Source organism: Eublepharis macularius, chromosome 11 (assembly GCF_028583425.1).
Source record: "Eublepharis macularius isolate TG4126 chromosome 11, MPM_Emac_v1.0, whole genome shotgun sequence".
In the NCBI taxonomy this organism is placed as follows: Eukaryota; Metazoa; Chordata; class Lepidosauria; order Squamata; family Eublepharidae; genus Eublepharis; species Eublepharis macularius.
In genome coordinates, this window is record NC_072800.1 from 45,938,992 (window position 1) to 45,951,359 (window position 12,368).

At 39.2% G+C, this 12,368-nt stretch overlaps 1 protein-coding gene across 1 annotated transcript in view; it reads left to right on the plus strand.

Moving 5' to 3' along the window:
• Nucleotides 1-881: 881 nt before the first annotated feature.
• Nucleotides 882-12,368, plus strand: part of DAZL (deleted in azoospermia like) — a 44,498-nt gene continuing 33,011 nt past the window's right edge. Inside the window, exons 1-5 of the mRNA XM_054991579.1 lie at nt 882-935; nt 2,611-2,702; nt 5,317-5,368; nt 6,228-6,294; nt 6,572-6,702. Of these exons, the coding sequence (XP_054847554.1) occupies nt 897-935; nt 2,611-2,702; nt 5,317-5,368; nt 6,228-6,294; nt 6,572-6,702 (381 nt within the window). The 5' untranslated portion in view covers nt 882-896. The remainder of the gene's footprint in view (nt 936-2,610; nt 2,703-5,316; nt 5,369-6,227; nt 6,295-6,571; nt 6,703-12,368) is intronic.

Sequence of the window (12,368 nt, forward strand, 5' to 3'; positions counted from 1 at the left end):
GTATCTATGAAGATTACGTTGCAAGATCACTGTTCCCAAGGCAGAAACAGTAAAAATGAAATTTACCTTAGGAAACTATTGCGACCTTTCCGTGTATTTCGGTTAGGGTAACCTGGGGGACCTTCGCAACTTGCAGGTATAGCTTGGAGATACAGATTTAAAAACTCTGCTCACTTCTTCTGTGGCTTTTTCTCTGGAGCGTCATATTTTTAAAAAAATCCACCAGTTCCTTGTGGAAGAAGGGGATTATTGGAAAAAGGCTTCTTAACGTCCCCCCCCCCATTTTTACTCCCTTTTGCAGGAAGAATGGTTGACCTGAGAGAAGTGGTGGGAGGTGTGAACTTTCCACTGTAAAAGCTATGTGGGTCAACCAAGAAGAATCTGTTAATTGTTTTATTCAGACTCTTTAAGATCATGATCCTGAAGTTTAGAGGCATGGTGTTACTTTAGAGCCTAGATGTTGGGGATGTAGTCAAAGATGGCCACTGGGGATATAGCTTTATTTCATGTCATGTTAAGAGTAAGATGTGCTACTTGATCTCTACTACAGCGTGCATAATTTTTTTTTTAAAGTTTGCAAAGGTCACTAGTGTAGATCATATTATGAACAGACAGCGTTCAAATGAATGTTAGCATAGAAAAAGAAGCAGTTGATTTGATCCTGTTTAAGCAGCATGAACGTAAGATGAAAATGCCATTTGAATATTTTCTAATACTTGTGCCACCAGTATTGAAATAGCTTTGGATGCAAAACATGCCTTTTTATAACTAATCATATAAAATGTATTTTTCAGTCTGTTGCAAATCAAGACACACAGAGTTCAAGCATTTCCAGGGATGAAAGTGTTCAGTTGCCTGCAACAAGCCAAGGTTATGTTTTACCTGAAGGGAAAATCATGCCAAATACCATTTTTGTAGGAGGAATAGATATACGGGTATGTACTTGTTTCATAGTGTTGAGTGTTTATAAGGTCCTGTATTGGGTTTATTTGGATTTATAACTAGTCCTAACCTGAAGGCAGGTAACTTTTTTTCACAGTAAAAAGGCTCCCCCCCCCCGCCTGTACACTGTCTCCCCACGACTGTCTTAAACAAAGGATGAAGCCCTGTCACTCTGCAAAATGTCTACATTGTCCTAATATAACAATGGGAAAAAACTAGTTTCAGTGAGACTGATTTATTAGGGGAAAATGATTGACACTTTTATCTTCCTGTGTGGGTTAGCAGAAATATTTATGCCCAAAATTATTTGTGTGAGTGCGTGTTAAAAAAAAAAACAGTACCTTTCATTTTTTTAATTAATAGCTTTATTTCCTGAGGAAGATCGCTCCTGGAAAAAACTTAATTTTCAAATAATTACAAGAGAATACAGCTGTTAAATATAAGCAGTCGATCATTCAATAAGAGTGCTAAGGCTAGTCTTTTAACAGTTATCAAAATGTCAATTCCTGTGACTGGAAGTACTTTTATTAAGTGTTCCTTATCTGATGGACCTGAGGTTACTATCTGGAGGCGGATGAAAACAATTTGTTGAAGCTGTTAATAGATTTTGATGTAATAACTTCATAATACAAAGGTAGGCAAGTTTTCTGGCCCGGGTACCAAAAATCCTACAGCATCTACTTGTGTGGGTGTTGGTGGGCCAGAAAACAAAAGGGAGAAGGGAGCTGAGCCCCAGTGATGCTTCTAACAGGCTGGGGGGGAGGGCTTGATCACTTGGATGGGGTAGCTGTGTGCGCTGTGGCGTCCCATTGTCCAGCATATGTGCAATGGCAGGGGTAGCCCTGCCATACTTCCTTCTTATGCAGTCAAACACACAGTCAGTAGTTTAACCCTTTAAAAAAGAAGTTTACTTGATTTGACTCCCATGCATCTGGGTATAGCACAAGCCTAACGTAAGTGAGGAAAAAAAATTCCACATTCTCTTTTTGATATTTGCAACCTATAATTGCATTGCTTTTTAATATCTTACTTGGTGTATTATGCTACCAAAATTATATTTTAGTTGAACTTCCCTTAAGAAATTACATAATTGGATGTATATTTTCCTCTGCCAACTCTCTGAAATATTAATACATAAATCCCTGGCCCATAATCTCTTACAAAAGTCTCTACTAGTTTTTAAGTCTGAAGTCTGTGTATAAAATCTTGTGAAGATTTATCTGGAGCATCTGGGTAGCTAGCAGTTGGTTTTTGTTCTTGTTGATCTTGGGGTTTTTGCTTTATTTAATGTGGAACTCTCATTATTAAACTGTCTAAACTCCTCAGTTCATAATCTGTCTTAACACTTCATCTTCCTTCAAGAATTTTCTCCGAGACACCTTCTCATTGGCTGAGACCAGTGACCGAGGCAGAATTAACAGATTTCTTTATTTCACCTGAATATTCGTAACCAATTGTTGAATTTCTATTGTGTTTACTTTGGTATATGTACATGCAGAAAACTCTTTCGGTTTGGTTTTTCTTACTTTGATGGGCAACCAAAATTTATTTGAGGCTGACAAGGTAGATGAATTGGTAAGTGTTTTGTTACTTTGTTTTGAAAGCAGTAGTTATTGAATTAATGACTTTTTAATGTAGTCCATTTTTTATTGTATGATCTTACATTAGATGGATGAGACAGAGATTCGTAACTTCTTTGCACGATATGGCACTGTTAAAGAAGTTAAAATAATCACGGATAGAACTGGTGTGTCCAAGGGGTGAGTAGAATGCTGGTTTAGGTTTTCACATTTTTTTATTAAGACCAGCCAGATAAGCACAATATGCAGGATTTTGATTTCTCCAGAACTCTTCATCAGGCTAGATGTTAAAAAGCACGTGCTTAGTGTGTGTCTTTTACTATGAAGCTTTTGACAAAATGTGATTTGATCAGTACAAGTAGATTATTAAGATGACAACATAACACATTAGCAGTTATAGTGAACTCTTGTGCAGTAGGTTGGAAGACACCATAGTGCAAAACAAATATCAACTGCTTTTTAAGCCAACTAATCTTGAACCAGAGAATCAAACTTTGAGACTCTCTTCTGTCTACAATACAGGGATAACAGATTTTATGTACTTAAAAGTATCTGTACTGTGTTTTTAAAATTCCTGAGGTTGCTTGCAATAATAATAGAATAAAATAGTTCTATTAAGATGTAAAGAAAAACGAAATGTGAAAAAATTGGTATTTGTAGTACAGCTATCACTGTATTTAAGTTAATGTTCTGCTTAATTTTTTGTCCTTGTTATCATTGCCTTATCATCTACATTATAAAATGTATTGTACACCAGTCAGATGCTGCATTTACTTGCACATTCTTAATGTGCTGTTTAAATTTGAGTTACCAGCTTATGGCAAAGGATCGTGTTTAATCTAGTTCTTTTATATTGTTCAGACATTGGTCACCTTGCACACACTGAAGCCTGAGACTTAAAATGACATCTATAGGCATGGTTTGGTTCTAGAGCTGGAACTGAGTCTGCTTTCAGTCTTGTACTTGAATTGCTTCCCTGTAGCTTAATGTATGGAGCAGCTCTGTCTAACTGTGAGCATAATTTCTGAGTTTTTTCTTGATCATCTAATAAATCTAGGTACAAGCATGTTTTTAAGCTGTGCCTAGATGCACCTATTCATTTGTAGAGTCTCACCAAACCAATAACTTCCACTCTTTGGAGACGGCTGCAGTAGTTCAGGATAGATATTACCATGCATGGAGACACATCCTCTGTCTGTAGAAATGTAGACTCTGTATTCATTGATAAAGACAATCAGTGCTGTTACTACTAATTTTATTTCTTTTTCTGTGTAATACAAACTGATCTGCATTTGTTAATCTCATTCTTCTGTTGTCTGCCGGCTTCTATGAAACAAGATATCATGAAGTCTATTGAGAATTAATAGCTGAAAGTTAAAGCTGGATGGATAAGTTCAAACTAAAAAATGTATCATATTGCTGAACCTCAGTGGTGTGTGTAACTGATTACTGTCCTGTGAACTGCCTTGAGGGATAAGCGGAGCTAAAAAGGTAGAATATACATGTGAATAAGTAATCCGTTCTAAAAGATTAGGTAGAGAAATGAGGGAGAGGGGTATTGGGAGTGTTTGGGAGTATGTTTTAGTTTGCAATTCATTAGCTGCCTCGAGTCACAAAGAAGGCGGGATATAAACATAATAAATCAGTAAAACTCCCAAGACAACTTCCATTCAGATGGAGACAGCCCTACAAGGAAAGGCTGACGGCCTTGGGAACCTTTAGTTTGGAGAAGGGGAGACTGAGGAGGGACATGATTACTCTTTAAGTATTTGAAAGGCTGTCATTTAGAGGAGGGCAAGGAGCTGTTCCAGTTGGCAGCAGAGGATAGGACCCGAAGCAATGGGCTTAAATTACATGCAGAATAGTACTGGCTGGATATTAGGAAACACTTTTTCGTGGTCAGAGTAGTTCAAAGGTGGAATTAGCTGCCTAGGGAGGTGGTAAGCTCCCCTTCACTGGCAGTTTTCAAGAAGAGGCTGGATGAATATTTGTCAGAGATGCTTTAGACTCATCCTGCATTGAGCAGGGGGTTGGACTAGAAGGTCTGCATGGTCTCTTTCAACTCTGATTCTGTTATGAGGTTAGTGGTTGGAATATTTGAGAACTAGAATGATTCTGTTATAATAAATTCAACATAGTGTATGATGAAAACCTCTGCTAGAAAAACTGCTATGGGAAGGAGTTCCATAATGAAGTTGTCATGACAGGGAAGGCCCTGTTGCTAGTGCTTACCCACCTTCAGTTGAAGCAGATCTTACCCACTAGGCAAGCTTATATGACAACAGATGGTCCTTTCAGTACCCTCGTTTCAGGCAAATGAATGCCTTAACTAACGAGCAGTTTTAATTGTGCCTAGAATCAAATCTTGAAGATACTTTTAAACTGGCAAGATGGAGCTTTTTTGTAGTCGTCATCATTAAGCACTCTTGCTGTTGAATACCAATTAAAGCTTCAAAGGCCACCATGTTGCATTAATATAGCCTGTATGTGATCAGAGCATAGATAACAGGCCTGCTTGCTCCTCTCTGGAAGGGTGTGTGTACTGAACCTCACTAAAGATGTGGTGTGCTGCATCTCCATATGTAGGCATCTAAAAGCACCCCTTCCCCATGCAGATTAAAGGAAATACAGTCATACCAGTCAACGATATTTCAGTCTCGCTTGAATAAAACCTCATTTGGTCTGTGCTTCTTATAGTGCTTATGTATTTTGAAGTCTGCTTGCATATACTTCTAGTATGTTAAACAAATCTTAACTATTTAATGTTTAACTTAATCTTGGGTTGCCTTTGCAGATATGGATTTGTGTCTTTTTTGGACAATGTTGATGTACAAAAAATTGTGGAAGTAAGTTAATTTTACATGTAATAACTACATCTTATTCTAAATTCAGTTGATGTTTTACATAGGAATTATAAGACGAGTGTTCAGTTGCATAAATCTTCAATAAAGCACTGCCTTATTGCAAAAGTAGGTGCTTCTTAGGATAGGTGGGTAGTAAATCGATACAACGCAGATTCACTACTTTCTTGATACAGACACTTAATTGCTGTCTTTGCAAAAACAAGTTTATGATTGTCAGATCCCTCTGTCTTTTTGGCTTGTGCTTAGGCTGCTACCTGGTAAAGTGATCACTTGCCGCTTGTCTAGCTGTATTAAAAATGTTACTAAACATCAGGGAATGAAGCTTCAAACCAGTATCTCAGAAGGTGATTTATTTCATGCAGCTAGATCAATCCCCAAAAAAGCTTGTGAACACATCTGGCAAAAATAATTGTCCTGGGGGAAATAATCCTGAGTAAGCATCTCTTAACTGCTTTGCTAGATGAGACACAAAAAGGCTTTTTTGCTCATGAAGAATTTCTTATTGAAAAAAGTTGGATAATTTACATTATCATTTTAAGAGTACCAGTTTGAGATTGTGAGACTTGTGTCTTTGTGCCTTATTTACCCTTATTTTTTGTCTGAATTGGTAATTATGCTTAATTAATACTTGTAAAAGATTATAGGTTTTAACAGAAAATACTAATGGGTGATATACTATGTTAACTGAAGTTACAAGTGGCTTCAAAAGCAGATTTCAGATAGCTGTGGTAGATGCACTTGCAATAAAGTGCTGTAGCTTGCCATTGCTTTAAACCACATTGATAAAAAATGAAACATTAGATATAAAGGTCAGACTTGTTTATGTACACTTCTTTTCCAGTCGCAAATAAATTTCCATGGGAAGAAACTCAAGCTAGGACCTGCAATAAGAAAACACCCAAATATATGTACGTACTGTAACTTTTGATAGTTTCTTTGGAAATGTACTTGCAGTTAAACTTTGTACCCTGATGTCGTGTTATCCTTAAAACTAAATACTTTTAATATTGGAGAATGATGGGCAGTTTGATGGCATATTTGATGGCATATTTAATAGTGCTATCTACATCTTGTATAGAATTAGAAATATTTTTCTGTGCTAGTGCTAATAATTTGGAGTAGAGTAGCTTCAGGGTTGTATTTTGAAAATGTGCAAAAGCTTTGTCAACTTCTTTATCTCCCAAGGTGCCTATCATGTGCAATCTAGACCAGTACTTATTAATTCACCCACACCTCAGTTCCACAGTGTTTGGAATAACCAAGAGACGTATATGCAGCCTCCAGCTGTGATGAGCCCTATAACACAATATGTTCAGGTAAGACTTTCCTGTTGGAAGAAGTTTATCTTACTCAACAGCACACTGTGGTTAGATGTTGATATTTTTGATAGTTTAGATGCTTATCTTTAAACGTCAGCCAGTTGGACTAGAAATTTTAAGTTGCTTTTATCACCTGGCTGAAGCTGTGTAACCTCTGATGGCTTTTACTCCTTTCTCCTTTGAATAAATGGACAGGTGTAAGAAGCACTGTTATGCAGAAATCCTGGATGCATGCATAATGTGACTTCTTACTTCTGTCCTGTCTTACTCTAAATGATCAGAATATGTTTTAATTCAGGCATTAAAACAATATTTGTAAATATCAGGTCTGATGACAGCTGTAGGAAAGTCAGCAGAAGTATTCCCTTTTTCTCCCTTGCCCATTGTACTAACTTAATTTCTGTCACTAAAAACCAATCCAAATAGTACAAGTTCTATCTCAAAATATGCTTAGGCTCTGAAAGTATATGGTAAGTATCTAGCAGTCACCAAGAACACCTTTTGTCAATTTGCATAGCAAAGGTTAGATTTGAGTAGTAAAGAGACAAAGAGGAATATGCAGGAATCGTTTAGGAATATTGATCTTGCGGATAAAAAACAGACTTGTATGATAGTCGTATATGTTTCTTCTTTCTTGTAATTTCATTTTACATTCTTTTTAGCTCCAGTAAACCTAGTTTTCCATCTCCCTCCCAAGTTCAGTTCACTTTTTCCTGTTTGCTGTAGTCTTGGTAGTTTGGCTGTTAGTCTGCAGGCAGGGTCTTGTGTGCTGCTATACATTATAGGCATTAGGTAATGATAATGGAGACCTTGGATCATGCTGATGAGTCTTTGTTTTCTGGTGTCAGGCTAGTATGTTTAAGTGGCATCTGGATCCTTGGGATACTTCTTTGTAAACAACCCTATATAAATTGTTGCATCAAATGAATGTTGAAACTGGAATATAGAAGAAGTCCAGTGGCATTTTAAAGACTACCAATATTATTTTAGCATGAGCTTACATTTTCAGCTGCGTATTGGAAGGAGATAATTTTGCATGTGTTTATAGGGAAAAATTACATTATGCGATGGAGGAAAGTAGGGAATTGGTGGCTTGGTATAAATCCCAACATAAATCTTTCAGAGGAATCACATCACCACATCCACCTATCACAGTTCAGTCACTCACTGAGTAAGGAAGTATTTCCTTTTGTCCATTCTGAATCTATTCCTCATTAGTGTCATTGGGCGTTACGATTATGGGAGAGGAAAAAAGTTCTGTCTGCTTTTACCATCTTATGAATAGTTTTATAAACTTGTGTTGCCTCCCCCCCCCATCTCTTTTCTAAACTGAAAAGTCCCAGATTCTTTTCAGCCATTCTACATAGGAGATGTGCCACAACCCTTTAATCATCTTGGTTGCCCTCTTTTGTACTTTTTCCAGCTCTACACTATCATTTTTTAGTTGACCAGAACTGTACAGAGTATTTCAAATGGGGCTGCACCATAGATCTATACAAGAGCATTATAATAGTGGCTATTTTATTTTCAGATCTTTCTCATTTGGGGCGAGGAAGACATTCCTGTTGCTTGGGTACTCCTTCTCCCATGATCCCTGGAGGTAGAATATTAGGTCATTCTTGTCTCACCTCTGAGGAGAGGGAGGACCTCTCTTTTCTTCAGTTCTTTTCCTGCCTGTTAGCAAGTGCAGGACTTGGCTGGAGCCCTGACTGCCTTTTGGGCTTTTTTTCTCTTCAGAGCTCCTTAAGTCATTTTTTGTTCCCTAGCGTGCCTTTAACATGTATATTTTCCCTTCTATGTCTGCGTTTGAAAAAACAATCTTGGCCTTTGCTTGCTCCACTCCACCTCTGTTGTAGTGACTTGCTGCCAGAACAGATATATCATCTACATTTCAATCAACTGAAATGGAGATGGCTACCACACTGAGAAGCAAGCAACTTTGGAGCCCTTATGTCTAACAGCTGGCCTAAACAAAAGTTGAGGAGCAAATTAGCTGCTAAAAGTAAACTGTGGAACAACAGGCTGAAACTGAAAGTACTCAAGCTGGCTACAGTTTTGGAAGGAAAACTAGCTGTCTGCTGCAGCCATTGCAAGCAGTCTGCATAGGCCGCCCCTGCAGCTCTCATGAAGACCAATCAGGAGGTGGTGAGTGAACAGATTAATCCTGTTTCCCTGGGCTCCTTGGGATGGGGGGTGGGGGTTGGATATATTTGCTGCCCCACCGCCACCACGTTTTCAGGAGTGGCTGACTAACTTCTTTCATAGGGAAATGATCAGAGTAGAGCAATCTCAGGGTAGAAAGAGGCACAGCTCTTCAGTTGCACCCCCCACTTCCTACTGCGTTCTTCGTACGAGACAGGCTACCAAGGGGGCCCAGCTTCAAGTTACCAGGAAAACGCCTGGGCCTACTAAAGCAGTGCAAAAAAGCCTACCTATCCCATATTCCTAGGATTCTTTTCTGAAATCTTCCCAGCTGGTCCAACTTCCGGGATCCATGATTTCAACCATTGCCACAGTCCCATGGGCCTGAACACACCCAGGGACATTCAGTGGCTCTTGCTCCCTTGCCAGCAGTCTTCAAATGTCACTTGAGACTGAGTCGATCTGCAACTGGGGAGTTCTCTTCATTGGTGGACCATCTCTTTGCACCTAATCAAAGGCAGAGAGATCCATCCGGGGACAGACTTACTGATCACTACAGATGCAAACCTCTTAGACTGGGGGAGTCCCTGTGAACACGTTCATTTTCAGAACAGGCCAAAAGCATCAATTTCCTGCAGCTTAGGGTGAATTTCCTGGCACTAAAATCTTCCTCAAAACATGTTTGCGTCCCAACAGACAACAGCGCAGCTAAGGCTCATATCAGTCACCAGGGAGGCAGATGATCCCAGACACTTCAATAGGAAGTGATCTCAATCATGAAATGATCAGGCACTGAGCGGAATACATCAATGGTGCCTCCAATATACAGGCCTATTGAGTCAGTAGGACTTGACTGAATCAAGTGGAGGAGTCCCTGTCCCAGATTCTGTTCAAACAAATGACTCATCAGTTGGTCAGTCCTGTGCAGACCTCTTTGTTTCTCCTCTGAATTTGAAGACAAAGTACTTCTTCTCCCATTACAATTGTCCACAAGTGGAGAAGATAGATGCACTTCTACCCAGGTGGCCTCCTGGACTGCTTTATGCCTTTCTTCCAATCCTGCTGATTTCCAAAGCTCTGCAGAAACTCAAGCGAGAGAGAGTAGAAGTGATCTTTGTGGCTCCACATTGGCCGAGGAGACCCTGTTTCAGACCTGATAATGATGTCAATCCAGCCTCCTAGAATCATTCCAGTCCTGTCAAACACTTGGTCACAGGGACCAATATGTTACATGGACCCAGCCTGATTGCACCTAACTGGACCCAGGCTGATTGCACCTATATTACCTAGACCCAGCCTGATTGCATCTAACTGCTTGGAGATTGAGTGGCAAGACCTTCTAGATCTATGAGTGGCAAGACCTTCTAGATCTAGGTTTCTCTGAACATGTGAAGACTATGGTGGCAAACAGGCAAGCATCAACAGAAAGGATGTATAGCTGGGGGTGTGGCGTCGATGCAGAGGAGGAAGGACGCTTAATGCAAGAGCTCCGTCCCCCCGTCCCCCAATTTCTCTCTCAAAATCGTCACAACGAAAGAAACGCACTAAACATGGGAAAGCAGATGTCCGAGAAAAAGAGGCATCAGGTAAAAGCAATAAAAAAACTTACAGGAGTTTTTTCTGAGCCGGGAGGTGGCATTGGAGTTGGGGAGACCGCAGGGAGAGGAAAACAAAATGGCAGGTGCAACTAAAACTGCTGAAATAAGCCCACCCTCCCAACAAGACAGTATTACTGAGTTGATAAAGCAAATGGGAAAAAAACTTACTTGACAATATGAAAATGCTATCGCAGCAATTTACAGCATAATTTGCTGAAATGAAAATCGAAATAAATAAGGCAACTCATGATGCTAACAAAGCGGTCGACATAAGTAACGCAGCTCAGATAGAAGTCAAAGAGCTTCAACGCAAAAACGCTCATCATCAGGAAAGATTATTAAGATTGGAAATGGCTGTAAAACAGGAATGTTAAATTTAGAGGATTTAAAGAAAATAATTAATTCAAATGAAGAGTTGCCAACCTTTCTGGCTTCATGGCTAACAAATCAGTTGCAGTGGAATGAGGATGAAGATGAGGCTCCAAAAATAGAAACTGCCTATAGAGGAACGGGAAAGAAAAAGTTCCCCAGAGACGACATAGCTACATTTCAGGATGGAAACATTAAGAAAAAGATTCTTGTGGCAGCCAGAGCGAGAGGAGCGCTAGATTACAACGGAACCTCAATATTAGCCTTCACTGATCTATCACCAGAAGTGCTGAGCAAAAGGAGAGAATTGAAAGGAACAACTGAAGCATTAAGGAAAGCGCAAATAAACTATGAATGGATCAATCTTGTTAATCTAGAGGTCACACATCAAGACCGAATCCACAGAGCAACAGATCAAGATTCTCGAGAAGCACTTCTTAGAGCTATTGGAATTGAGTCCAATAGAAATGGAAATGCACAGAAAAGAAAAATGCTCTGCTTAATCTCTCATTAAGAACAGTAAAATACCAGTTCATTTAATTTAGCTGATTTGTTTTCAATGCTCAGGACAAAATTTTCATGTTGTGAAACAAAAAAGAAGCATTTAATTAAGATGTCATAGGGGATTGGGATGGTGGAGGAATAGGGAGGTATTGAATTTAGCCCTCACTGTCTTTTCCTATTTTCAGAATTGGTTTAGTTTGTTTTTTTTTTTCATACCAATAACCTGTTGGGTAACTACTTGCAGGTCATCGAGTTCAGGAGTGTCTGTATGTTGGGGAGGGGAAATGGGGGAAGGGGGGGCGGAGAGGGAGGGAGGGAGGGAATTGGAAAGTCAATAGAACTTATGGTTAACTATCTTTAGGGGGGAAAGGGAGGGGCCAGAGAAGGAGGGTTTGTTCTAGTAAAGTTAAGTGTTCTAATGATAGTTACATACTGCCTTTTCTCTCACTTTTTAAAATTTATAGCCAAAGTTTGATTACCATTTCATGAAACATTTACTTGATTAATCATTAGAAAGAAATCTTGTGCATTATACTAAGAATACCTTACTGTAAACATTTATCTATTAATATCTTGGAATTGATATCTTTAAAAGCTTTGTAACTATTTGTATTTGTAAGCATTATTATAATAAAAATTTATTTTTTAAAAAAAACAGGATGTATAGCTAGCATTTGTCATATGGTGCCGAAGGAAATGCAAGACTGATGGAGACAGATGTCTCCACCATCCTTTCCTTCTTACAAGATGAACTCTAGCAGGGATTTTGAGCTAATGCTCTGTAGACAGGTAGTGGTCCTGGCCTCTGTTCTGCCTCCAGTTGAATGCGGTTCTTTTTCATGCCACCCAGCTGTCAAGCTTTTCCTCAGAGGAGCAACATTTTTTCAGCCTGCCAGTGGCTCACTGTTTTCCCTCCTGGAGACTTCATGTGGTTCCTCAAGCACTTACAAACCCTCCTTTTGAGCCACTACAAGAGGTATCTCTTAGATTCCTTGTGGCCATCACCTCTGCCTGATGCGTATCAGATTTGGAAGTTCTATCTATAGGTAA